Here is a 26905-nt window from a genome sequence, read left to right as displayed (position 1 = left end):
AAACAAAAAGGCTGGGCATGGTGGCTCACGTCTGTAATCCCAGCACTTTGGGAGGCCAGGGCGGGCGAATCATGAGGTCAGGAGATTGAGACCATCCTGGCTAACACGGTGAAACCCCATCTCTACTAAAAATACAAAAAAATTAGCCAGGTGTGGTGGTGGGCACCTGTAGTCCCAGCTACTTGGGAAGCTGAGGCAGGAGAATGGCATGAACCCAGAAGGCAGAGCTTGCAGTGAGCCGAAATGGTGCCACTGCACTCTAGCCCGGGCGACAGAGCGAGACTAAATCTCAAAAAAAAAAAAAAAAATCACTTTTAATAGCTCTTATGCTTTCTCTGGTTGTGGGCATGCTTCCTAGCTCTTATATATCTTTGTATAGGGAATCAGGGATCGGGGGTCAGTAAGAACTGTTTCTTCTACTGAGGACCGGAATACTGTTTGAACTTGAAACGTCTGAGATTATTGGATCTCTTGGGAAGTGATTGGTGTATTACCTGCTTATCTACCCATGGCTTTTTATTTTTATTTTTTGAGATGGAGTCTCTGTCACCCAGGCTGGAGTGCAGTGTCATGATCTCAGCTCACTGCAATCTCCACCTCCCAGCCTCAAGCCATCCTCCCGCCTCAGCATAGTACCTGGGACTACGGATGAGCGCCACCACAATTGGCTGATTTTTGTATTTTTAGTGGAGACGGGGTTTCATCATGTTGGCCAGGCTGGTCTCAAACTCCTAACCTCAGGTGATCCACCTGTCCAGGCCTCCAAAAGTGTGAGATTACAGATGTGAGCCACCATGCCTGGCCCCTACCCATGGCTTTTAAAAATATTTCAGGCCGGGCCAACATAGTGAAACTCCGTCTCTACTAAAAATACAAAATTAGCTGGGTGTGGTGGCACGTGCCTGTAATCCCAACTACTTGGGAGGCTAAGGCAGGAGAATTGCCTGAACCAGGGAGTCGGAGGTTGCAGTGAGCCAAGATCACACCACTGCACTCCAGCCTGGTAACAGAGCAAGACTCCATCTCAAAATAAGTAAATAAATAAATGAATAAAAATACTTCACCTGTAACCCATGGTTATTTTTAAATGGAGATTTCTATTGGAGCCATTATAATGGCAAGTTTGAATTTATAGTATGTTTGGGTTTTAAGATTTCCTATTCAGAAATCATGTTTAGAATGTGATTGTTCTGTTTATTGATCTAGAGGAAAGAATGTTTTGGAATCTGATGCCTTTTACCACCAGAGACTTCTCCATTCGGTCCCTAGCCGACCGCTTGGGAGACTTGAATTACCTTATCTACGTGTTTCCTGATCGGCCGAAAGATGAAGTATACTCCAAATACTACACACCAGTTCCCTGCGAGTCTGCTACTGGTAACAGTGTTCGCATTCTGATTTGATTTTGTGTGTGTGTGTGCGCGTGCCTGTGTGCGTGCGTGTGTGTGTGTGTGTTATCTCTCTTGCATGAAAACCCACACAATTACCATTCAGTGAGAGCAGTTTGAGCATTTTCCAGGGCAGATGTAAACCCTGGGCTGGATTCTTCAGTCGTACAGAAAACACATCTGCCACTAATCCCAGATACCAAATTGAAGAAAACATTCTTTTTAATACAAACTTAGATCAAACAAAATTAGAGAGGTAAAATTTTGTTTTTCATGCCAGAGATAGTTTTATTGCTTTCTGAGTTTAGAAGTATTACATATTTATTATAAAATTTTCAGAAGACGCATAAAGGCATGAAAAAGAAAACAGGCCAGGTACGGTGGGTCATGCCTGTAATCCCAGCACTTTGGGAGACCAAGGCAGGCGGATCATTTGAGGTCAGGAGTTCCAGACCAGCCTGGCCAACATGGTGAAACCTCATTTCTATAAAAAATACAAAAATTAGGTGTGGTGGCAGGTACCTGTAATCGCAGCTACTCGGGAGGCTGAGGCATGAGAATCACTTGAACCCAGAGGGTGGAGATCGCAGTGAGCTGAGACTGTGCCACTGCACTCCAGCCTGGGCAATAGAGTGAGACTCAGGATCAAAAAAAAAAAAAAAAAGAAAGAAAGTCAGGCGTGGTGGTTCACTCCTATAATCCCAGCACTTTGGGAGGCTGAACCTAGGAGGTGGAGGTTACAGTGAGCTGAGATCGTGCTGTTGCACTCCAGGCTAGGCAACAAGAGTGAAACTCCGTCTCAAAAACAAAAACAAAAAAACAGATACCACACAACATCTCTCATCTAGAGATTAACCTCTATGGATGATTTAGTGACTATTCTTGCACTCTCTAAACAGGTATGTATTATACATTGCATCACCTGATGTTTGAAGTTCCTGTTTGGAGGTTAAATCTAGCAGGAGAATGAAGACCATAAACAAGGAAACATATATTCAGGCCAGGCACAGTGGCTCATGCCTGTAATCCCAGCCTTTTGGGAGGCTGAGGCAGGTAGATCACCCAAGGTCAGGAGTTTGAAACCAGCCTGGCCAATGTGGTGAAACCCCATCTCTACTAAAAATACGAAAAGTAGCTGGGTGTGGTGGCGGGTGCCTGTAATTCCAGCTACTTGGGAGGCTGAGGCAGGAGAATCACTTGAACCAGGGAGGGGGAGGTTGCAGTGAGCCGAGATTATGCCACTGCACTCCAGCTTGGGCAACAGAGTGAGACTCTGTCTCAAAAACAAACAAACAAAACACAAATGTATTCATTTAGTGATGGGCGCTCTGAAGACAAAGCAAGGTAGAGGGATAGAGAAGTGGCAGGGAGGAGAATGGAGGTGTTATTTTACTAGAGTGGTCAAAGGGGGTTTCTCTGAGAACATGTTTTTTTTGTTTTTGTTTTTGTTTTTGAGACAGGGTCTCACTTTGTTGCCCAGGCTGGAGTACATTGCTCACTGCAGTCTCCAACTGCTAGGCTCAAGGGATCCCCCCACCTGAGCCTCCCACATAGTTGGGACTATAGGCATGCACCACCAATCCTGGTTAATTATTTTATTTTTATAGATCTGGGGTCTTGCTGTGTTTCCCAGACTGGTCTCAAATTCCTGGGCTCAAGCAGTGCTCCTTCCTTAGTCCCCCAAGTTTCTGGGATTATAGGCGTGAGTCTGTACCCAGCCAGGATGTGATATTTGAATAGTCATAAATGAAGTGAGGAAGCTAGCCATACAAAGATCTAGAGAAAAAACATTCTATGCCAAGAGAACAAGTACAAAAATCCTGGGTTGAGAATGGGCATGTCTGGAAAGCCTCAGGAGGGCCAGGGAGGCTGGAGCCTGTTCAGCAGGGAAGATAAGTGGTAAGAGCTGAGGTCAGAGCACTCCAGCCTTGGAGTTCAGGGTAAAAGGTTGGGGTTTGGACCATACTATATATAATTTTTTGTGACTTTTTATTTTTTTCACTTGGAAATATATCCTAGGTAGCTGGGCATGGTGGCTTACGCCTGTAATCCCAGCACTTTGGGAGGCCGAGGCAGGCAGATCACTTGAGGTCAGGAGTTCGAGACCAGCCTGACCAACATGGTGAAACCTCGTCTCTACTAAAAAAAATACAAAAATTAGCCGGGTGTGGTGGCAGACACCCGTAATCCCACTACTCAGGAGGCTGAGGCAAGAGAATCGCTTGAACCCGGGAGGCGGAGGTTGCAGTGAGCCGAGATCACGCCACTGCACTCTAGCCTGGGAACAAAGCAAGACTGCCGCAAAAAATATATATATCCTGTGCAGAGTTGCAGCTCAGTAAATGTAATCTTCCAACATCATTTTGATGATTGCCTACAGTCCCATTGTATTATGGTGAGTTACATGTTCGTTATTTAAGATGCTTATAATTTGGGCCTGGGCACAGTGTCTCATGCCTGTAATTCCAGCACTTTAGTAGGCCAAGGAAGGAGGATTGCTTGAGCCTAGGAGTTTGAGACCAGCCTGGGCAACATAGTGAGACTCCATATCTACAAAAATGAAAGTGAGCTGCGCTTGGTGGCACATGCCTGTAGTCCCAGCTACTCAGAAGGCAGAGGCTGGAGGATTGGTTGAGCCCAGGAATTAGAGGCTGCAATGAGCTATGATTGTGCCATTGTACTGTAGCATATATGACAGAGTAAGATCCTGTTTCAGAAAAAAAAAGTCCTATTTCTGGCAGCATTTCTTTGGTTTTTAGCTTCTTAGCCAATCTATAAAATTCTCTACACACTGTAAAGCACAAAAAAAACATGAGGTATTATGAAAAGGTCGCTCCTGACACTGGAAGCCCTGGAAGAAGAAGATTAGGGTAACAAGCAATTGGTGAACCCTGCAGCATTTCACCCTCTTGGGCTACTTAAATGACAAGCTCTTTGTCCTGTAATCATAGTGGGATCGTCCTTGCCTAGTATAATTAACATTGTACTGATTCCTGTATTCACATACCCAGAAACAAGACTTCATTCTCCCATGTCAGATATCACATTCTTACTACCTGCTTACCTGGATTTCCATAGTCAGCCTTCTGAAAAGGTAACTGGTCGACCAGATCATGTGCAGGTTTATCTGCTCATCTGCCACATCCCAGTGGGGATTCTGTGGGAAGCAAAGGACACATCGCATTCTTGGCACCAACATCACTCACTGGGACTAGTGACATCAAAGTACCCCAAATGCGGAAGCACCAGGCGTGAAGAAGCGTGCACGTGCTGGGAAAAGTAGCCTTCCCTTCCCTGAAAGACTAGACACTCAGAGTTAGAGGAACCTCAGACATCATCAGGTCAGATCAGTGGCTCTCCAGTGCCTAGGCCTTTCCATAGGATCCCTGACCAGTGCATATGCACCTTCTGCTTGAAAACCTCCAATGATGGTCAGGCACCGTGGCTCACACCTGTAATCCCAGCACTTTGGGAGGCCAAAACGGTGGATCACTTGAGGTCAGGGGTTTGAGACCTGACCAACATGAAGAAACCCTGTCTCTACCAAAAATACAAAAATTAGCTGGGCTTGGTGTCACGCACCTGTAATCCCAGCCACTCGGGAGACTGAAGCACAAGAATCGCTTGAACCCAGGAGGTGGAGGTTGCAGTGAGCTGAGATCGCACCACTGCACTCCAGCGTGGGCAACAGAGCGAGACTCTGTCAAAAAAGAAAAAAAAGAAAACCTCCAGTGACAAGGAAATCAGTCCTTCCTAAGATAAATCATTTCTTTTCTGGGCAGTTCTACTTAGAACATTCTTCCCTACATGGCTGAACATTTGTCCTCTTAGGACCTGCCCCTCCTGGTCCTGATTTTATCCCCTGGGTCAGGTAGAGCAAATCCTGTCTCTCTGCTGCATCTTGGACTTTAAGCTTTTCAAGGTATTTTTTTTTAATTAGTACGCAATTAGTGCTTGACTTAGATTTGTATTGAAGTACATAGTTTCCGTGGTTTGAAGAATTTATTGAAACATCCAAGCCAATTTGGAAGACATCTTGAATTTCAGTTTTAGTGCTGACCTTCTCCTTTACCAGGTCTTCCTAACAGATTGAAATATTAAATGCTTGGCCAAGTGCAGTGGCTCACGCCTGTAATCCCAGCACTTTGCGGGGCCAAGGTGGGCAGATCACTTGAGGTCAGGAGTTAGAAAACAGCCTGGGCAGCATGGTGGAACCCTGTCTCTACTAAAAATACAAATATTAGCCAAAGTGTGGTGGTGCATCTGTAATCCAGCTACTCAGGAGGCTGAGGCATGAGAATCATTTGAACCTGGGAGGCAGAGGCTGCAGTGAACCGAGATTGCACCACTGTACTCCAGCCTGGATGACAGAGTGAGACTGTTTCAAAAAACAAAACAAAAAAGAAATATTAAGGGCTTGTGTCATATCCTTAGATAAGTTAGGTGGTTGTGTTCTGTCCTAAGAAAAGATGTGATTCATAAGGAAGATCACATTTTTATTTCACTTGAGCACTTTGATTCACCACGTTCTCCCCTTGGCAGCTAAAGCCGTTGATGGATACGTGAAGCCACAGATCAAGCAAGTGGTCCCTGAGTAAGTGGCCAGGTGGCTCTGGCCCTCCTTCTGCCTCTTTCCTCCTTCCCCAGACCCTGCCTCCCACCCTGATCCTGGGCCCAGCTTTCTGCTCCCCCAGGAAACCTGTCTCAGCCCTGGGGAGGGACCTGGGCTTGGTCACGCTGTGCCAGTACCCGAGTGCCCACTCCTGTAGCTGGAGCTCCAGGGCCAAGTGGGCACTTTGTCCTTCTACACCCCGAGAAAGACAAACATGCCCCTCGGTCCCCTCCCCATCAGCTGCCCCGGCCTCCCTGGCGGCTGAAGCTCTTCTCTTCCTTCTGCAGGTTTGTGAACGCATCTGCAGATGCCGGGAGCGGCAGCGCCACGTACATGGACCAGGCCCCCTCCCCAGCTGTGTGCCCCCAGGCTCACTATAACATGTACCCACAGAAGTAGGTGGCGTTCTTGTTGGGGTCCACAGGGGAAGAACTGGGGGCTTGGCCCCAGGCTGGACCCCTGGAGGGCTGGTGGGCAAAGGAATCCAGAGCTCCTCTAGATCTGAGACCAGGCAGCCCTTGCCCGGGCTCTGGCCTTTGGGAGGGAGAGATTTGACCAGAAGTGATTGGTGGTTTAGAGTTGGGTTGGGCAAATGTCATCTGTTCCCCTCTCTCAAAATGGAGATTTTTCTTGCTCTAAGGACTGAGTGGAGTTGTGCTGTGTCTGGACAGCCGTTGTGAGAGGTAACTGGGGAGGGCATTTCAGTCTGAGTTGCTGTGTAGCCAGCTGTTCGAATGGTCATTCTTTTCCCATTATGCCCCAGGCTGAGGGCATAGGCTGGCTCAGACTGCTCCCCTGGTGGCCTGTGGAGCTTGGGGTGGTCTCTCACAGCCTTTCCCCCTCCCTTCATCCCTCTTTCCCTCCCAAGCCCTGATTCAGTCCTTGACACCGATGGGGATTTCGATCTGGAGGACACAATGGACGTGGCACGGCGTGTGGAGGAGCTCCTGGGCCGGCCAATGGACAGTCAGTGGATCCCACACGCACAGTCGTGACCCCGCGACCTCTCCGTCTTCAGCTTCTTCATCCTCACCAGAGGAATCACTCTTGTGGATGTTTTAATTCCATGAATCGCTTCTCTTTGGAAACAATACTCATAATGTGAAGTGTTAATACTAGTTGTGACCTTAGTGTTTCTGTGCATGGTGGCACCAGCAAAGGGAGTGCGAGTATGTGTTTGTGTGTGTGTGTGTGTGTGTGTGTGTTTGCACATTATGGTGTTTCTCCCTCTCACTGTCCAAGAGTTTAGTTGTAGCAAAGAGGCCACAGACAGAGGCTCTGGTGGTTTTTACTTTGTGCAAAAAGGCAGTGAGTTTCGTGAAGCCTGGAAGTTGGCCATGTGTCTTAAGAGTGGCTGGACTTTGACATGTGGTTGTTTGAGTAAGAGACGGACAAAGGGAGGAGAAAGCACGTGTGCTCCAGTGAGTCTTCGTCACTCTGTCTGCCAAGCAATTGATATATAACCGTGATTGTCTCTGCTTTTCTTCTGAAATGTAGATAACTGCTTTTTGACAAAGAGAGCCTTCCCTCTCCCCCACCCCTGTGTTCTTGGGTAGGAATGGGAAAGGGAGCAACCTACAAAGATTGTTGGGGCAAGGGAAGTCACAGGCTTTCGGATGGGCGGTGGCTTTTCACATAACACTTAGCTCATCTTAACATTCTCTCCTTGTGCTTTCTCCCCTCCTGCCTGCCCGCACCCTGGAATTGCCACTCAGTTCCTCTGGGTGTGCACACATGTTTGGAGAAATAGAGGAGAGAAAAGAGGGCCATGTAACTGAGAGCTTACAGTGCCAACGCCGTTTGTGTTCTGGCCAGAGTGGAGCACACAGCCCTGACTCCTGGGCGCTGAGACTGTTGCCTGGTTACCCAGGAAGGTGCTGTTCCGGCTGCCCAGCCTTTCTCTGAGCCAGCGGATGCACAGTCGGAGGTGTTCTTCAGGCTTATTAATAATGCTTTTTGCAAATGTTGAATCATGTTTCTGTTTCTAAGTTGGATCTTTTTTGTTTTCCCCTTCCCACCATAATTTGACATCAAAATTCTCTCTTGTGCATTGGGCCCTGGGTCATTCGAACCCAGGTCACCTCATTCCCATTCTCTGTTCACACCTGATGTCTTGAAGAGTAGGTGGCAGCAGTGTGGGCTGAACCTAGGCCAGCTTGCTCAGCGGGTCACCCTGCTGTGGGGTCCTGGCGGGTGTTGGTAACGTGAGGAAATGCAGTCAGCAGGTTTGCTGGGGAGTTTGATGAAAGTATAAAAACAAAACAAAACAAAAGCCTCGGTATAATTTTGTTCCACGACTTCTTCTGTAGCTTTACACCAGAAGGAAGGAATGGGCTACAGCAGGCAGTGGGGGAAGCGGGGGTGAGCAGGTGTATTAAAATAGCTTACGGGTAAGGCCTAAAAGGTCACCCCTCGGCCCCCTCTCCAAAAGAAGGGCATGAGCACCCCCAGGAGAGGATGGCCCCAAAAACCTTATTTTTATACATGAGAGTAAATAAACAGATATTTTTTTTACAAAAATAACTTCTGAATTTATCAGTGTTTTACTGTTAAAGAAAAATATTCCTCTATAGTAAATTATTTATTGGAAGATGACTTTTTTAAAGCTGCCGTTTGCCTTGGCTTGGTTTCATACACTGATTTATTTTTCTATGCCAGGCAGTAGAGTCTCTCTGCCTTTGAGGAGCAGGCTACCCACATCCCACTCAGTCCCTCCCTACCCCTCAAGATTTGATGAAAATTCCAACCATGAGGATGGGCGCATTGGGGAAAGGTGAGAAGGAGAGCCTGCCTATTCAGGGACCTAGGCTCAAAGAGCCCCTCCCTGCCCGTCACCCAGAGATGCTTCACCAACACCTGCCTCTGAGACCTCGCTGTCTGTTCCAGCAACCCTGGTGGGGGGTCAGACTTGATACACTTTCAGGTTGGGAGTGGACCCACCCCAGGGCCTGCTGAGGACAGAGCAGCCAGGCCGTCCCGGGCCGCTTCGAGCTCACTTTGCAGTTGGCACTGGGTTGGGGAGGAAGAGAGCTGATGAGTGTGGCTTCCCTGAGCGTGGGGTTCCCCTGCTTGTCCAGTTCCAGTTGTGAGCTGTCCTCGGTGTTACTGAGGCTGTGCCTGGAGAGTAGAGATTTTTGATGAAAGGTGTGCTCGCTCTCTGCGTTCTATCTTCTCTCTCCTCCCTGTTCCTGCAAATCACAAGAAAAGGTAGTGGTGTGTCTTGACCCCATCAGCCTCTCACCCACTCCCAGACACACAAGTCCTCAAAGGTTTCAGCTCCGTGTGTGGGATGTGCAGGGTTTTTCTAGGGGGTAGGGAGAGACCAAAATGAATATAACTTAAAATGAAAGTATACTTTTTATAATTTTTCTTTTTAAAACTTTGTGAAATTATTTCAGATACATATTTTAGTGTCAAGGCAGATTAGTTATTTAGCCACCCAAAAAAAGTATTGTGTACAATTTGGGGCAGTCACAAAGTTGTGTATTTTATGTTACAATAAAGGCTTCCTCTGAAGGGATGGTATTGAGTCCTGTTTTTACTTTTTTCTGTCACGTGCCAAGGGAGGGCAGCTTGAACACAGGGATAAGTTTCAAATCATCAGCGTGACTCTGAAAAAGGGAACTGGTTGGGTGGTTGGGAGTTGGCAGCCTCAGAGGGCACGTCATTAGCTCTGATGGCAGATGGGGCCTTTCATACCTTCCTGCTCATGTGATGTTTTGAAAATTAGAATGATGGTCTCATCTTCTTGCCTCCTGACTCCAGAAAGCTTGTCCTTTTTTCTTTTCTCTCTTTTTTCCAGCTGCCACACAGGCTGGAGTGCAGTAGCGTGATCTTGGCTCACTGCAAGCTCCGCCTCCTGGCTTCACACCATTCTCCTGCCTCAGCCTCCCGAGTAGCTGGAACTACAAGCGCCCGCCACCACACCTGGCTAATTTTTTTGTATTTTTTAGTAGAGACGAGGTTTCACCGTGTTAACCAGGATGGTCTCGATCTCCTGACCTTGTGATCCACCCACCTCGGCCTCCCGAAGTGCTGGGATTACAGATGTGAGCCACTGCGCCCAGCCGAAAGCTTGTCCTTGAGATTCAGCACATTTAGAGTATCTGACCCTGAGTTCAGCATTGTGTGTGTGGGATGAGAAATGGTTCCTTCCCGGCAGAGGCTCACAGTTGGAGAAAGGCAGCTACCACAACTGATTATGCTAGGGTATCAGTTCCTGCTGCAATCAAGGCATCCCAAAGTCATGCAAAAGAACATGCAGGAAGGACACTGCGCAACTCGAAGTTTTTTTGTTTTGTTTTGTTTTGTTTTGTTTTGTTTTGTTTTAATTGAGCAGCTGGGATTACAGGCGCCACCACTCCTGGCTAATTTTTGTGTTTTCAGCAGAGATGGGGTTTCACCATGTTGACCAGGCTGGTCTCAAACTCACGACCTCAGGTGATCTACCCGCTTTGGCCTCCCAAAATGCTGGGATTACAGGCGTAAACCACCATGCCCAGCCTGGAGCTGACTCTTAAGGAACAAATAGAGCCGGGCACGGTGGCTCACGCCTGTAATCCCAGCATTTCGGGAGGCCGAGGTGGGTGGATCACCTGAGGTCATGAGTTCGAGACCAGCCTAGCCAACATGGTGAAACCCCGTCTCTACTAAAAATACAAAAAAATTAGCCGGGTGTGGTGGCACGCACCTGTAATCCCAGCTACTCAGGAGGCTGAGGCAGGAGAATCGCTTGAACCCGGGAGGCAGAGATTGCACTGAGCCAAGATCGCGCCATTGCCCTCCAGCCTGGGCGACAGAGCAAGACTCTTGTCTCAAAAAAAAAGACCCAGCCATTTCACTTGTATGTATCTACATAAGAACAATGAGAACATATATATACAGAAACACTGATAAATGTTCATAACAGCATCATGCGTAATAGCCAAAGGGCAGAAACAAACAACCCAAATGCCCATCAACTGATGAATAAACAAAATGTATTATGGTATATCTGTACAATGGAATGTACAGCCATAAAAAGGAGTGAAGTGCTGACACACAGGACTACATGGATGAACCTTGACAACATCATGCTAGATGAAAGAAACCAGGCCGGGCACAGTGGCTCACGGCTGGGATTTCAGCACTTTGGGAGGCTGAGGCGAGGGATCACTGGAGTGCAGCAGTTCAAGACCAGCCTGGACAACACAGTGAAACCCCATCTCTACAAAAAGATACAAAAAGTAGCTGGACGTGGTGGTGCACCCCTGTAGTCCCACCTACTCAGGAGGCTGAGGTGGGAGGATCACTGTAGCTGTGGTCATGCTACTGCACTCCAGCCTGGGTGACAGAGCGAGGAAAAAGAAAAGTCAAGTACAAAAGACCACATATTATATGATGCCATTTATAGGAAATGTCTAGGATAGGCAAATCTATGGAGACAAAGTAAATTTGAGGTTGCCTAGAGGCTGGGAAGGAGTTTGGAGGTAATAGTGAAAGGATACAGGGTTTGGGTTTTTTGGGGGGTTTTGTTTGGTTTTTCTTGAGACAGAGTCTCACTCTGTCTCCCAGGCTGGAGTGCAGTGGCGCCATCTCGGCTCACTACAATCTCCACCTCCCAGTTTCAAGCGATTCTCCTGCCTCAGCCTCCCAAGTAGCTGGGATTATAGGTGCCCGCCACCACGCCCAACTAATTTTTGTATTTTTAGTAGAGACAGAGTTTTGCCATGTTGGCCAGGCTGGTCTTGAACTCCTGACCTCAGGTGATTCACCTGCTTCGGCCTCCCAAAGTTCTGGGATTATAGGTGTGAGCCACCACGCCCAGCCCATGTTTGGGGTATTTTATTTTATTTTATTTATTTAACAAATTGGGCAGTCTCCCGAGGCAGAGTAGGCTCAGAGAGACTCCACAGGGTTTATTTTTGAGGTAATGAAAATGTTATAAAATTGTCTCTGGTGTTGGTTGCACATATCTCTGGATCTACTAGATCTTGAATTGTACACTAACTGGGTGATTTGTATGGTATGTGAATTATATCTAATAAAGTTGTTATTGGGCCAGGCCTAGTGCCTCACATCTGTAATTCCAGCACTTCGGAAGGCTAAGGTAGGAGGACTGCTGAGACCGGGAGTTCCCGACCAGTCTGGGCAACATAGTGAGACCCCCTGTCTCTACAAAAAAAATTTTTTTAATTAGCTGGGTGTGGTGGCACATGCCTGTAGTCCTGGCCACTCAGAGGCTAGGGTGGGAGGATCACTTGATCCCAGGAATTCAAGGTTGCAATGAGCTGTGACCAGGTCACTGAACTCCAGCCTGGACAACAGAGGGAGACCCTGTCTCTAAATAAATAATAAAAGCAAATGCAAGATCTCAGCAAGAAGAAACGTAAAAGTGAGGTGAGTGAGCCAGAGAGTGAGAACACACCTGTTGAAAGAAGCTCAGCTCTGAAGAGAAGAGAGGTATTCAGCAAGTAGTAGCTCTCTTCTCAAAGTTATCCAGGGGCAAGTGAGGGGAGGAAGGGAGTGGTTTTAGTGTTTTGAGAACCTAGGTCAAGAACACACTAGCCTGGGCAACATGGGGAGGTCCTGTCTCAACAAAAAATAAAATTAGCTGAGTGTAGTGGTGCGTGCCTGTAGTTCCAGCCCCTCGGGAGGCTGAGACAGGAGGATGGCTTGAGCCCAGGAGGTTGAGGTTGCAGTGAGCTATGATCACACCACTGCACTCCAGCCTAGGCAACAGAGCAAGACCCTGTCTCAAAAACAAAACACAGGCCGGGCGCGGTGGCTCACACCTGTAGTCCCGGCACTTTGGGAGGCCAAGGCGGGTGGATCACGAGATCAGGAGATTGAGAGACCATCCTGGCTAACGTGGTGAAGCCCCGTCTCTACTAAAAATACAAAAAAATTAGCCGGGCGTGGTGGTGGGCACCTGTAGTCCCAGCTACTCAGGAGGCTGAGGCAGGAGAATGGCGTGAACCTAGGAGGCGGAGCTTGCAGTGAGCTGACCGACTTTGCACCACTGCACTCCAGCCTCGGTGACATAGCAAGACTCCGTCTCAAAAAAAAAAAAAAAAAAAAAGTTTGTAATTTTCCTTGGGGAGAAGGCAATAAGGCTAACACAGATGGTCACCCAATAACCAGGTAAAGTTAAGATAAACTATATGTGACTGGCTGGGTGCAGTGGCTCACGCCTGTAATCCCAGCACTCTGGGAGGCCGAGGCAGGTGGATCACTTGAAGTCAGGAGTTTGAGACCAGCCTGGCCAACATGGTGAAACCCCGTCTCTACTAAAAATACAAAAGATTAGCTGGGTGTGGTGATGCACACCTGTAATCCCAGCTACTCGGGAGGCTGAGGCAGGAGAATTGCTTGAATCTGGGAGGTGGAGGTTGCAGTGAGCTGAGATCGTGCCATTGAACTCCAGCCTGGGCAACGAGCAAAACTCTGCAAAAAAAAAAAAAGTTTGTAATTTTCCTTGGGATAAAGCCAGTAAGCTAACGCAGATGGTCACCCAATAACCACATAAAGTTAAGATAAACTGTAAGTGACTGGCTGGGCATGGTGGCTCACACCTGTAATCCCAGCACTTTGGGAGGCCGAGGAGGGTGGATCACATGAGGTCAAGAGTTTGAGACCAGCCTGGCCAACATGGTGAAACCCCGTCTCTACTAAAAATACAAAAATTAGCCAGGCGTGGTGGCACCTCTGCCTCCCGGTTCAAGCGATTCTCCTGCCTCAGTCTCCCAAGTAGCTGAGATTACAGACATGTGCCACCACTTCTGGCTAATTTTGTATTTTTAGTAGAGATGGGGTTTCACCATGTTGGTCAGGCTGGTGTCAAACTCCTGACCTCAGATGATCCACCCATCTCGGCCTCCCAAAGTGCTGGGATTACAGGCGTGAGCCACCGTGCCCAGCCGCGTTGGGGTTTTAAGAGTTCTCAAGCTTGAGCCTGCTTGAAGGTAAAGTTTGCCCCTCTCTCAGCTCAAGTGACTTAATGTCGCTCTTTCCCACACACACCTTTCTGTTCCTTCACCTGCAGGACCATGCTAGTCTGGCCCTAACTCCCCGAACTGCCAACTTGGGCTAGCACCTGACCAGCAGTCCCGTAGGCAACCTGCCCCTTTAAGAGCACCCCCCTCCTCCAGCTCCTCCTTCAGGCCTGGCGGCCGGATTTCCCAGTTGGGACCCAGCCCTTTAAAGCCATCGCTCCTTCTTCCTGGCCGGATGTTTTGCTGAGACCCAGAGTCACCCAGGGGTCTCCGTCACGTGCCGGGAGTAGGCAGAAGTGGGCTGTGACAGGTGCATGTGGGCATAGACTCCACAGCCCGGGGCTCAGGAGGGACAAGGAGCTGGGACAGGGTGGATCCCAAGAGAAAGCAAAGCCGCTCGGGAGTGGGCAAGAGATGTCGTTACGCAGCTGCTGTGGCCCAATCAACCCTGTGTCAAACCCTTCCTGTGCCTTCCCTTCCGGTGCCTTCTTGTTTTTCTTTTTCTTTTTTTTCTTTCTTTCTTTCTTTTTTTTTTTTCGTTTGTTTGTTTTTTAGACAAGGTCTTACTCTGTTGCCCAAGCTGGAGTGCAGTGGCATGATCTCAGCTCACTGCAGCCCTGACCTCCTGGGCTCAAGGGATCCTCCCATCTCAGCCTCCCAGGTAGCTGCAACTATGGGTGTGCCACCATGCTGGGCTAGTTTTTCAGTTTTTTGTAGAGATGGAGTCTCCCTATGTTGCTCAGGCTGGTTGTGAACTCCTGGGCTCAAGTGATTCTCCTGCCTCAGCCTCCCAAAGTGCTGGGATTACAGGTGTGAGCCACCTCGCCCGGCCCATCCCTACCTTCTGAAAGAGGCATTCTTATTCTTACTCCCATTTTGCAGATCAGGAAATGGAGCTCAGTGCAGCCCGCTAAGTTGCTCAGGGCCCTACAGCTAACAAGCGGCAGAGGCAGGATCTGAACTCAGGTCAGTGGGACTCCAAAGCTTTGATAGTCTCTCCTCCGCATCACCTGTCCCACAGGGCCCGGCCTTCTTCCAAAACTTCGTTTTTCCTTGGTTTTCCTGTATGCAGTAGAGTGTCGGGGGAGAAATGGGTAATTGCCGCATGCCCCCATATCTGGGTTCCTTCCTCCTCCCAGGAGCTGCTTAGAGATGCTGCTGTGGCCACTCCTGCTGCTGCTGCTGCTGCTGCTGCTGCCAACATTGGCCTTGCTCATGCAGCAGCGGTCCCAGGATGCCAGGCTGTCCTGGCTTGCTGGCCTCCAGCACCGAGTGGCATGGGGGGCCCTGGTCTGGGCAGCCACCTGGCAGCGATGGAGGCTGGAGCAGAGCACGCTCCACGTGCACGAGAGCCAGCAGCAGGCCCTGAGGTGGTGTCTACAGGGAGCCCAGCGCCCCCACTGTTCCTTCACAGGTGTGTTTCCCAGGGTTTGGGGAGGTGACCCAAAGAGAAAGAAATCCCACAAGACCATGAGATTCCAGAGCCTGAAGGCCCCCATACCTCCTCCACTGCCACCCGAGTGGCCTGACACAAAGACCCAGGACTGGCTCTCTTGTCCAAGATGAATTTCCCATGCTGGGTCCTTACAGCCCCTCTTCCCCAGGCCTATTCTCACTTCCTCCCTCAAGGGTCTCACCAGTCTTGCCTGAAACTCTTGGGAAACTGGCTTCCTGAGGCGTTTCTGTTGTCACTGGGGCTATAGACATAAGCACCTTCCGGAATCATCTCCCTCTGACCAAGGCCAGCCAGACCCAGGAGGAAGAGAGTGGAGAGCAGCCACTGCCCCCGACCTCTAACCAGGACCTGGGGGAGGCCTCTTTGCAGGTAATCTAGGATGGCCAGAGCCCAATCCCACCAGGGACCTCTGACTTGCAACCAAACCCTCCCATCATGGTGGGCAAAGAACCCTCAAATGGGGGCTCTGGGTCTGATTCTGACACCAGACCAACACTCTCTTTCCTCCTCCAGGCCACCGTGCTGGGTCTGGTAGCCCTAAACAAGGCCTACCCAGAAGTGCTGGCTCAGGGAGGCACTGCCCGCCTGACCCTTACATCCCCTTGGCCCCAACCCCTGCCTTGGCCTGGGAATACCCTGGACCGGGTGGGCACCCGTGGAACCAAGGACCCTAGGGCCCTGCTGCTGGACGCACTGAGGTCCCCAGGGCTGAGGGCACTGGAGGCTGGGACGGCGGTCGAACTCCTGGATGTTTTCTTGGGTCTGGAGGCTGACGGTGAAGAGCTGGCTGGGGCGATAGCTGCCGGGAACCCTGGAGCACCTCTCCCTGAACGGGCAGCTGAGCTGCGGGAGGCCCTAGAGCAGGGGCCCCGAGGACTGGCCCTTCGGCTCTGGCCAAAGCTGCAGGTGGTGGTGACTCTGGATGCAGGAGGCCAGGCCGAGGCTGTGGCTGCCCTCGGGGCCTTGTGGTGCCAAGGACTAGCTTTCTTCTCTCCTGCTTATGCTGCCTCGGGAGGTCAGTGGGACTCAAGGGCAGTGAGGTGGGGGCAAGGGTCAGAGGTCACATGGCTAACAGCCATGCATTGGGCCCTACATAATCATCTCATTTAATCCTCCCCAACAAGCTGCATGCTAGGGACAGCAGCCTCCTTTCACAAGTGAAGAAATTCAGGCTTACCTAGGTTAAGAGTCTTGTAGCTGGGCGCAGTGGCTTACGCCTGTAATCCGGCACTTTGCGAGGCCAAGGCGGATGGATCACTTGAGGTCAGGAGTTCCAGACCAGCCTGGCCAACATTGTGAAACCCCATCTCTACTAAAAATACAAAAACTAGCGGGGTGTGGTGGTGCATGCCTATAATCCCAGCTACCTGGGAGGCTGAGGCGGGAGAATTGCTTGAACCTGGGAGGCAGAAGTTGTAGTGAGCTGAGATCGTGCCATTGCACTCCAGCCTGGATGACAGAGCAAGACCCTGTCTCAAAAAAAAAAAAAAAAAAAAAAGGCCGGGGCAGTGGCTCACACATATAATACCAGCACTTTGGAAGGCTGAGGCGTGTGGATCATCTGAACTTAGGAATTCGAGACCAGCTTGGCCAATGTGGTGAAACCCTGTCTCTACTAAAAATACAAAAATTAGCCAGGTGTGGTAGCTGGCGCCTGTAATCCCAGCTACTCAGGAGGCTCAGGCAGGAGAACACTTGAACCCAGGACTCACTGAATCACTGAGGCGAGATCGCACCACTGCGCTCCAGCCTGGGTGACAGAGCGAGACTCTGTCTCAAAAAAAAAAAAAAGAGAGAAAAAAAGAGTCTTGCACAAATTCATGTGACACCAGGATTCACTCCCAGGTCTGCCCCCTCCAGGACCACAGCACTCTGCCTTTTTCCAGTGAGGGCCTAAGAGGCAGCCTGCTGAGCCTAGGAGAGCCAGGAAGGATGCGGTGAAGGGCAGCAGGAGGATCGGGTGCTCAGAGGATCAGGCCTGGGGTCCAGAAGGGGCTACTGCCTGGCAGAAAGCAATGGCACCAGCAGACACTGAGGAGGCTGCTTTGCTTCCACAGGGGTACTGGGCCTAAACTTACAGCCAGAGCAACCCTATGGACTCTACCTACTGCCCCCCGGGGCCCCCTTTATCGAGCTGCTCCCAGTCAAGGAAGGCACCCAGGAGGAAGCTGCCTCCACCCTCCTTTTGACCGAGGCCCAGCAGGGCAAGGAGTATGAGCTGGTGCTGACGGACCACGCCAGCCTCACCAGGTGATCAGCTGCACAGTCCCTGCTACCTGGGGCCCTATGGGACCATGCTGGGGACCTGGCGCATGAATTCAGAAGCCCTTGGGCCCGACCTCACTCCCACTTGCACCCCACCAGGTGCCGCCTGGGTGATGTGGTACGAGTGGTTGGTGTCTACAATCAGTGCCCGGTCGTCAGGTTCATCTACAGGTAGGTGACCCCGGGGAGCTAAAGGGCCATCCTTGTGTCCTGGGCTCCACTGCCTCTCCCTTCCTCCTCTTCAGGCTGGGCCAGACCCTGAGTGTGCGAGGGGAAGATATTGGCGAGGACCTGTTCTCTGAGGCCCTGGGCCGGGCAGTGGGGCAGTGGCCCGGGGCCAAGCTGCTGGACCACGGCTGTGTGGAGAGCAGCATTCTGGGTGAGCTTCCCCACTGGCTCCTGCCTACCATCCTTGGGCTACCCTTCAACTTCTACCTCCTCTGCCAGGGGACTGCTAGGAAAGAGGTAACACTCAGCCTCCTTTACCACTCCTACAAAAGTCCTTCTCTGCATCTAACTCTCATCCATCCTGCTGCAGTCTCTACCCATTTTCTTTCCTGATCTGTCTCCTATTTAGGATCAAACTCTAGGTTCCTCTCCATTTATCCCACTCCCCACCAGGAAACTCTTTTTTCCCTAAAACCTCAGAGTGGGGAAGAACAGATGGGGCAGAGGACACTAGACTTGGCAGTTGCCCATTCACTGGAAGTATGTGTGCACATGGGGTCTGTTCACAGATTCTTCTGCGGGCTCTGCTCCCCACTACGAGGTGTTTGTGGCGCTGAGGGGGCTGAGGAATCTGTCGGAGGAAAATCGAGACAAGGTAAAGGAGACGAAGACAGGGTCTGACTGTAGAGCCCTTCACTCTGCACACTCCCAGGGTGCGTGGAGATCAGGGCTGATGGGGAGGAGAGCGGCAGCAGAGGGGAAGCTCCCTGGGGCTCTGGGAGGGGAGCGCTGAGTCCCACAGACACACACCTGTCCACGCAAAACTTCTAAACACATGTAGCCTGGACACAGCCACACATGCCTCATGTGCACACTCATGGTCACGCACCAGCTCACTCACGCTGTTCTGTTCCCAGCTGGACCACTGCCTTCAGGAAGCCTCTCCCCGTTACAAGTCCCTGCGGTTCTGGGGCAGCGTGGGCCCTGCCAGAGTCCACCTGGTGGGGCAAGGGGCCTTCCGAGCACTCCGGGCAGCCCTCGCTGCCTGCCCCTCCTCCCCGTTCCCGCCTGCGATGCCCCGGGTCCTCCGGCACAGGCACCTGGCCCAGTGCCTGCAGGAGAGGGTGGTGTCCTGAGTCAAGGCCTGCCCCACCACCCAGCTTCCCCCAGAGGCCACCTTGCTCCTCCCTCTGGGACCTCTCTGGATGGGGAGTCCTTGGCCGGGGTCTCTGACTCTGTGTCACCTGACATTTGCCCATGAGAGCCGCTGGGCCTTAGGGAGGCCTTGGCCCAGCTGACCAGTTCTAAGGTATGGGCCTCTGGGGTTAGTAGACGCCAGCAGTGCCTGCCCGTGTCCCTGTGTCCAGGCATGGAGGACACTGCTAGAGAGTTACCATGCACACCAATGGTTTCCTGTATCACAGCCCAAGGGGGGTTCTCTGGCAGCCACAGCTGTGTGCTCAGTCAGTGCACTGGGCAAGCTGGAAGTGTCGGGGGGTTAATGTCTCCAGGAGCAACCCTGAGTCAATAAGGAGCAGGACCTCAGCTTCACTGTCCTTGAGCAGGACAATTCTGAAGTGTATTCTACATAAACTCTCAGAGGATGCCCAGCAGGATGGCGTCCCAGTTGCTCACAGCAGTAACCCACTCATTCATGTACTTCCTGCAGGGGCTCCTCCCTTCCCTCTCTTCCCCACTCCCCACTTGGGCTTCCTGGGATGGCTCCCAAATAAACCTCTTGCACCCAGATTCTTGCCTCAGAGTCTGCTTTGGGGAAACTGGGGAGTGGACCCCGGCCCAGCCATTCCTTCACTGAGCTCCAGGACTTTCCCCCAACATTCTGGTCTGGGCCTGGCGAGGCTGCATGTGCACACAGGAGCCTTTGGGGACTCCTAGCACATCCCAGGCCAGCACCCACAAACCACTTCTGCGGTGGGGAAGGGACAGCTATTTTTCACATCGTAAGGCGTCGTCCCAGGAAGCAACCCCAGAGACCATCTGGGTTCACTGTTCCATACCAATGAGGAAACGCAGCCTCCACAAGGTTGTAGAGGCTAAAATAAAAGAAAAAAAGAAACTGGGCTAGGTTTTGGCTTCCTTCCCTCCCACTGCCCGGGCTGAGTTTTTAAGGTTTTCCATCTTGGAGGCTGGTGGGAGGGGCAGACCAAGACCTTGCAGCTCCTCCTAAGTAGAGGCAGCACCAGTTCCAGATGCCTTTGAATGACTTCTCCATTCCATGTCCCACATCCAGGGCCTCGCTGCATACCCACCCGGCCCCCACCCCAGCCTGTCACTCCATCCTATTAAAATCTTCCCATGAAGCTGGGCACAGTGGCATGGGCCTGTAGTCCCAGCTACTCAAGAGGCTGAGGTGGAAGGATGGCTCATGCTCAGGAGTTCAAGACCAGCCTGGGCAACACAGCGAGACCATCTCGAAAAAAAAAAAAAAATTCCTCCCATGGTAGCCCCCATCACCCACAGGATTCAGACCAATCAGCTTGGCCTATTAGACCCTTTGACCTTGGCCCTCACCTACATGTCCAGCTGCCTCTCTCCCCTTGCTGGAAAGAAGGCCTGGACTAAGGACCACACCTCACCTCCCATCTAAGGGTTGTTAAGCACTGTCAACTCCAGGATTTTGCTCAAGTGGTCCCTTCTATGTAATGCCCTCCATCCCGCTGCCCCTGATGTAAACTAGCTTTCATGCAAGGCCTTTGAGGACCCCCTACCAGGCCCACCCCAGGCAGAGTGACTGGCTCAACTTTGCTCACGTGGGCAGAAGTCCTCTCCTTCACCGAACTATCCTTATGCCTGAACTGCCTCCCACCTAGAATGATGAGCTCCTTGGAAACTGGGCCAGGTCCTGTGCACAGTTGCCCCCATGCCCAGTGCCTGGTGTAGCACAGAGCAGGAGCTCAATAAAGAGGTTGTAGGCCAGGCACCATGGCTCACACCTGTAATCCCAGCACTTTGGGAGGCCGAGGCAGTCAGATCACCTGAGGTCAGCAGTTCGAGACCAGCCTGGCCAACACGGTGAAACCCTATTTCTACTAAAAATACAAAAAAATAGCTGGACATGGTGACGTGAACCTGTAATCCCAGCTACTTGGGAGGCTGAGGCAGGAGAATCGCTTGAACCCAGGAGGTGGAGGTTGCAGTGAGCCAATGTGCCTTTGCACACTAACTTGGGCAACAGGAGTGAAATTCTGTCTTCAAAAAAAAAAAAAAAAAAAAAAAAAGAGGTTGTGAATAAGAGAAGCTTAGACCTGGAGATGACATGTGTTCTTCACTGCATGGTGGCTCACTCCGTGGTGACTGTAGAGTGGGACTACATCCCTCCCCTCCAGGTAGCCTGAGCCAGGGAGAAAGCTGGGGAGGTAGAAGCTTTCTATCAGCTTCTGGTAGAAACCGAGTTTGGTCAGGCACAGTAGCTCACAGCTGTCATCCCAGCACTTTGGGAGGCCAAAGGGGGAGGATGGTTTGAGCTAGGGATTTGAGACCAGCCTGGGAGACCCAGTCTCTACAAACAAATTTAAATATTAGCCAGGGATGGTGGCACGCATTTGTGGTCCCAGCTGCTTGTGTAGCTGTGGTGAGAGCACTGCTTGAGCCCTGGCATTTGGTGCTGCAGTGAGCGACGGTTGTCCCACTGCACTCCAGCCTGGGCAACAGAGTCAAACTTTGTCAAGAAAGAAAATAAAGAGAGAAGGCCAGGCGTGGTGGCTCATGCCTATAATCCCAGCACTTTGGGTGGCTGAGGCAGGCGGATCACCTGAGGTCGGGAGTTCAAGACCAGCCCGACCAACATGGAGAAACTCCGTCTCTATTAAAAATACAAAATTAGCCGGGCATGGTGGCGCATACCTGTAATCCTAGCTACTCAGGAGACTGAGGCATGGGAATCACTTGAACCCTGGAGGTGGAGGTTGCAGTGAGTCGAGATTGCGCCATTGCACTCCAGCCTGGGCAACAAGAGCGAAACTCTGTCTCAAAAAAAAAAAAGAAAGAAAGAGGGAGAGAGTGAGAGAGAGAAAGAAAGAAATGCGAGAAGGAAGGAAGGAAGGAAGGAAAAAAAAAAAAAGAGGATGGATGCGGTGGCTCACACCTGTAATCCCAACACTTTGGGAGACCGAAGTGGGTGAATCACTTGAGACCACCCTGGCCAACATGGTGAAACCCCATCTCTATTAAAAATACAAAAATTAGCTGGTTGTGGTGGTGTGCACCTGTAATTCTAGCTATTCGGGAGGCTGAGGCAGGAGAATCACTTGAACCCAAGGCAGAGGTTGCAGTGAGCCAAGATGATCATACCACTGCACTCCAGCCTGAGCGACAAGACCAAAATTTCGTCACACACACACACACACACACACACACACACACACACAGAGAGAGAGAGAGAGAGAGAGAGAGAGAGAGAGAAGAAAGAGAAATTGGGCTTAGTTTTAGCTTCTTACCTCCTACTGCCTAGGCTGGGTTTTCAAGGTTTTCCATATCAGAGGCTAGTGGAAGGGGCAGAAGGGGAGAAGAAAGCTAGGGGGAGGGGGGCAGCTAAGGAACCTTTCCATGAAGGAAGAAGGTCCTGGAGCCTAACAGTCCCCAGGGGCAGTGACAAGAAGCAGGGGAGGGAGAGGACTGCTGCTGGCTGCTCCACCCCCTACACACAGAATGTGGGGTCTTGCGCATCTGCCTCTCTCCTGCCCCTAATTAGTAGCTGCCTCCCTCCATATTGTCCCAGGCCAGCGCCTCTTTTGTGCTCCCAGATGCCTGGGTGCAAGGTGGCCTCATTAGTGCCCGGAGACCGCCCCATCTCCAGGGAGCAGGCGGACAGACAAGGGGGTGATTAGGGGCACAGTGATCCAACCCTGGCCTCTGAATGCAGCAGCGGCCATTCCTTGGGCCCAGCCTGGAGACGGCCCCCCTGCAGGAGGCTAATCTTAGACTTGCCTTTGTCTGGCCCGGGTGTGGACGCAAGTGCCTGTCAATTCCCTGCCACCTCAGAGCACTATAAACCCAGACCCCTGGCAGAGGGTCACAATCGACAGCCTCAAGGTTCCTGGCTTTTTGAACCACCGCAGACATCTCCTTTCCCGGCTGCCCCACCCTGAGCACCAGATACCATGAACCTTCCTTCCACAAAGGTAAAGACCCAGGGACGGAGGGGCGATTCACCAACCCAGAGAAGCAAAACTAGCGCTTGCTCAGAGGGCTGGAAGAAAGGCCGAGGGTGTCTCCACTCTTGGTCTTTTCCTGGGTGTGCTCTGAGGCAGGAGCACCTGCCTTGGCTCACACTGGGTTGGGTGCTGTTTTGCTAAGAGCCTGTGTTTGCTGAGCTCTTACTATGTGTCAGGTGCTCTGTTTGCTCTTTTTTCTGTCAGCTCTTTTCATCCTCCCAGCAGCCCTGCAGAGTAGGAATTATTTCTAGTATACCTAGTTTACAGGTAAGGGAGCTGTGCCCTCCGAAAGGGCAGGAAACTGGTTCAAAGCCACGGAGTTCAGTTACTCCAGAAAGGGGGCAGGGAGATGGGACAGCATTCTGGAGTCTTGCTAGCTCCTGATTTCCACGTGTTTCCCTGCTGTGGAGAGGAGGTGGCGGGCACTCAGTAGGGCCCGGTGTTCCCCAAGTTTACAACTTCTTCTGCAGACAGACACGCCTGTTTTCAGGTGGAGTGGTAAGTGCCCTAGTGGGGGCACAGTGGCCTAAGTCTCCAGAGGAGAGGGGGATTCATTCTGCCCAGGGGATCTCAAAAGACCTCCTGGAGGCGATGCTCTGCTGGATCTTGAAGGAGGAGCAAGTAAAGTAGCCCGATACCAGCAAGGGCGCAAATCTAGGAGAACTAAGTGACAGCCAGAGAGAAGTGCAGGCCCGGAGGGGGCACGGAGCCAGCGGGGTAGGTCCTGGGCGTGGGAGCTTGTGGCGGGCGCCGAGGGAAAACCCCTAGCGCCCTGTCTCCGTTTCCCTAGGTCTGCTGGGCCGCCGTGACGCTACTGCTGCTGCTGCTGCTGCTGCCGCCCGCGCTGCTGTCGCCCGGAGCGGCTGCACAGCCCCTGCCCGACTGCTGTCGTCAAAAGACGTGTTCCTGCCGCCTCTACGAGCTGCTGCATGGCGCGGGCAATCATGCGGCCGGCATCCTCACGCTGGGCAAGCGGCGATCCGGGCCCCCTGGCCTCCAGGGTCGGCTGCAGCGCCTCCTGCAGGCCAGCGGCAACCACGCCGCGGGCATCCTGACCATGGGCCGCCGCGCAGGCGCAGAGCCAGCGCCTCGCCCCTGCCTCGGGCGCCACTGTCCCGCTGCGGCCGCCACATCCGTCGCGCCCGGGGGACAGTCCGGGATCTGAGTCTTTCTTCGGGCCCTGTCCTGGCCCAGGCCTCTGCCCTCTGCCCACCCAGCGTCAGCCCCCAGAAAAACGGCAATAAAGACGAGTCTCCATTCGTGTGACTGGTCTCTGTTCCTGTGCGGTCGCGTCCTGCCCTTATGGGGCGGCAGAGCATCTTGCGGAGGGCGGGAGGGCCTGGAAGCCCGGCTCTGAGGCACCAGCCTTGGCTTTTGCGTGGCTGAATCGAAAACACTCTTGGTTGGGGAGCTCCCAGTGCAAGGCCCTGGGGCACAGAGATAACTGCACAGGTGCATGCTTGGATCGGGGCATGCGGGACCCCCACGATGCTCTGCTAGGCATTCTGTAGCGGGGACTTCACCCAGAGATGCGGAAGGGGAAGGAGAGCGAGAAAGGTTGCAACCGGTCGGTTGCAGCGCTCACGCCTGTAATACCAGCATTTTGGGATGCCAAAGCAGGAGGATCGCTTGAAGCAAGGAGTTCGAGACGAGCCTAGGCAACATAGTGAGTGAGACATCTCTTCAAAAAGTTTTTTTAATTAGCGGGGTATGGTGGGCGAGAGAATCGCTTGAGCCCAGGAGTTTGAGTCTGAGCCATGATTGGGCCACTGCGCTCCAGCCTGGGCGACAGAACGAGACATTGTCCAAAAAAGAAAAGAAAAGAAAAAGAAAAGCAGAAAGGAAAGGAAAGGAAAGGAAGGCAAGCTGCATAGAGGAGCAGAATCCAGCTAGGAAGGGGTGGGAGTCAATCCTGCTGAAAAGACAGGGAATATGAACTTCAACAATGAGTCATCCAGAATGGTTGCATCATGGGGTATAGGGTGTGGGGAGTGGAGAGGCTCAGGAAGCAACACGGTTACAGTCAGTGCAGCCCAGCTCCAAAGGCTCTCACAAATCATCAGGCTTTGCACTTTATCTTGTAGGTAACAGAGGCATAGGACATTCTTAAGCAGGAGCAGGACAAGATTTCACTGCAACTCCAGTCAAAGACACCTGTTACTGGTGTTTCCAAAATCCATATATTGAAGTCCTTACCCGTGGCACTTCAGAATGTGGCTGTATTTGGAAATAAGGTCCTTCCAGATGCAATTAGCTAAGATGAGGTCATACTAGAGTGGGGTAGGACCTCTAATCCACTGTGACTGGCGTCCCTATAAAAAAGGGAATTTGAACACAGAAACGCACACAGGGAGAACCTATGTGAACATGAAGGTAAAGATTGGCTCCTACAAGCCAAGAAACACCAAAGATTGCCAGCACCCGCCCCCACTTCCTCCAGAAGATAGGGGAGAGGCATGCAACAGATTCTCCCTCACAGCCTTCAGAAGGAACCAACGCTGCCTTCACCTGACCTTGCTTGGACTTCTAGCATCCAGAACTGTGAGACAATAGGTTTCTGTTGTTTGAGCCACCCACTTTGTGGTACTTTGTTATGGCATTCCTAGGAAACTAATAAAACATCCAAAAGTAGAGACACAGGCTGAGCTTGGTGGTTCATGCGTGTGATCCCAGCACTTTGGGAGGCTGAGGTGGGCGGATCACTTGAGGTCAGGAGTTCAAGACCAGCCTGGCCAACATGGCAAAACCCCATCTCTACTAAAAATACAAAAATTAGCCGGGCATTGAAATGCACGCCTGTGATCCCAGCTACTAGGGAGGCTGAAGCAGGAGAATTGCTTGAACCCAGGAGGCAGAGGTTACAGTGAGCTGAGATCACGCCACTGCACTCCCACTTGGGCGACAGAGCAAGACTCCATCTCAAAAACAGCAAGAACAACAATAACAACAACAAAAGTAGAACACAGAAAAATGCAGCCCTTCTTAGCAATCTAACATCCCAGATAATACCTAGCTCAGAGGGTGGGGAGAATTTAGCCTGCCCTCCTTGCCCATTGGGGTTCCCACGTTCACTGGCTTCAGCTGTTTTGTCGTGGGAAGCAGCCAGCCTCAGCCACAGAACTCAGCTGCCTCAATTTTCTGCATAGGTAGTGAGAAAGTCCTGTGTCTAGTCTCACTTTGGTCCCTCTTGCTGCTGTACCGGTTCCATCCTGGAGAAATCAGAGATCAAAGTTCACCTGTGCACCCTTGGAGATTTGCCAACCTACTCTGCCCACCTCAAAACTATCTTTTTCAGAGGTAGTTTCTCCCAAACTTGCCTCCAGCCTCTCTTCCAGTTGAAGGGCAGCAGAGAGGAGGATTAAGACAGTAGGAAGAGGGAAAACAGGGAGGCAACTGCCCTCCAAGGCACTTATTTTGTCCCAACGACATGCATTACGGTATTACATTCTCACGGTAACTGCATCAGGTAAGAATTATCAGCTCCATTTTACAGATGAGGAAAGTGGGGCTTGGAGAGGCTATCAAACGATTAGTGGCTAGAGCTGGAACTCTACCTGGTGGACTCCAAAGCTCTTTTCATTCCACCATGCTGTGTGCTCAGTAGGCAGAGTTCGCCAGGGTGTCTTGGGAAAACTGAGGAAGGAGGCAAGAGTTGGTGGTGCTTTCTAGAGTTGGGGTTTCAAGCCTTCTCATCATCCGTTCTCTACCAGCAAACTAGCCTCTTAACCCTTGCTATCTCACACTGGAGCTACTGGCCTGGGGGTGCTGCGAAATATCTCAACTCCAGCAGGCGGCACTGTGAACCAGACACCAGCCCAGCGTGGACGGCGCGCGGGAAAACCCGCGAGGTGGAGCCACAGGGAGCAGCC

General features: G+C 51.5%; 3 protein-coding genes across 14 annotated transcripts in view; all 3 read left to right on the top strand.

The window, feature by feature from the left end:
- STAT5B (signal transducer and activator of transcription 5B) overlaps positions 1-9520 on the top strand; it is a 91501-nt gene extending 81981 nt beyond the window's left edge. For 7 of the 8 annotated variants that reach the window (XM_077971744.1, XM_028836505.2, XM_077971745.1 and 4 more), the window contains 4 exons: positions 1207-1377; positions 5931-5982; positions 6288-6395; positions 6869-9520. In XM_077971744.1, the coding sequence (XP_077827870.1) occupies positions 1207-1377; positions 5931-5982; positions 6288-6395; positions 6869-6995 (458 nt within the window). In that variant the 3' untranslated portion in view covers positions 6996-9520. The remainder of the gene's footprint in view (positions 1-1206; positions 1378-5930; positions 5983-6287; positions 6396-6868) is intronic. The other variant, XM_077971746.1, reaches the window with a different exon arrangement.
- Positions 9521-14180: 4660 nt separating this feature from the next.
- On the top strand, positions 14181-19611 carry GHDC (GH3 domain containing). Of its 5 annotated transcripts, none has more exons than XM_015119688.3 (10): positions 14181-14283; positions 14856-14939; positions 15113-15387; positions 15677-15798; positions 15943-16444; positions 17487-17679; positions 17794-17865; positions 17940-18073; positions 18432-18517; positions 18780-19611. In XM_015119688.3, exons 3-10 carry the CDS (start codon positions 15126-15128, stop codon positions 18996-18998), a joined length of 1590 nt encoding a protein of 529 aa, XP_014975174.3. In that variant the 5' UTR covers positions 14181-14283; positions 14856-14939; positions 15113-15125; the 3' UTR covers positions 18999-19611. The 5 variants fall into 5 exon arrangements, with proteins under 5 accessions (XP_014975174.3, XP_077827912.1, XP_077827910.1 ...); XM_077971786.1 differs by having other exon boundaries at positions 18343-18517; XM_077971784.1 differs by having other exon boundaries at positions 14181-14454.
- A 2994-nt stretch (positions 19612-22605) lies between these two features.
- On the top strand, positions 22606-24295 carry HCRT (hypocretin neuropeptide precursor). Its single transcript, NM_001194432.2, is given in 2 exon segments — positions 22606-23003; positions 23827-24295. Coding segments are annotated over 2 exon segments (396 nt in total). The 5' UTR covers positions 22606-22982; the 3' UTR covers positions 24202-24295.
- Positions 24296-26905: the final 2610 nt, after the last annotated feature.

This window comes from Macaca mulatta, chromosome 16, assembly GCF_049350105.2.
Source record: "Macaca mulatta isolate MMU2019108-1 chromosome 16, T2T-MMU8v2.0, whole genome shotgun sequence".
In the NCBI taxonomy this organism is placed as follows: domain Eukaryota; kingdom Metazoa; phylum Chordata; class Mammalia; order Primates; family Cercopithecidae; genus Macaca; species Macaca mulatta.
Note: the sequence above shows the minus strand (reverse complement) of the source record. Positions and strands in the feature narration are given on the sequence as shown.

What these genes read in the sequence shown, in the direction of transcription:
- GHDC (XM_015119688.3), top strand. Translation starts at nt 15,126, where the DNA reads ATGCTGCTGTGGCCACTCCTGCTGCTGCTGCTGCTGCTGCTGCTGCCA. An exon ending in CCCCCACTGTTCCTTCACAG is followed by an intron (nt 15,388 to 15,676) that starts GTGTGTTTCCCA and finishes CTGGGGCTATAG; the next exon opens with ACATAAGCACCTTCCGGAAT. An exon ending in GACCACGCCAGCCTCACCAG is followed by an intron (nt 17,680 to 17,793) that starts GTGATCAGCTGC and finishes GCACCCCACCAG; the next exon opens with GTGCCGCCTGGGTGATGTGG.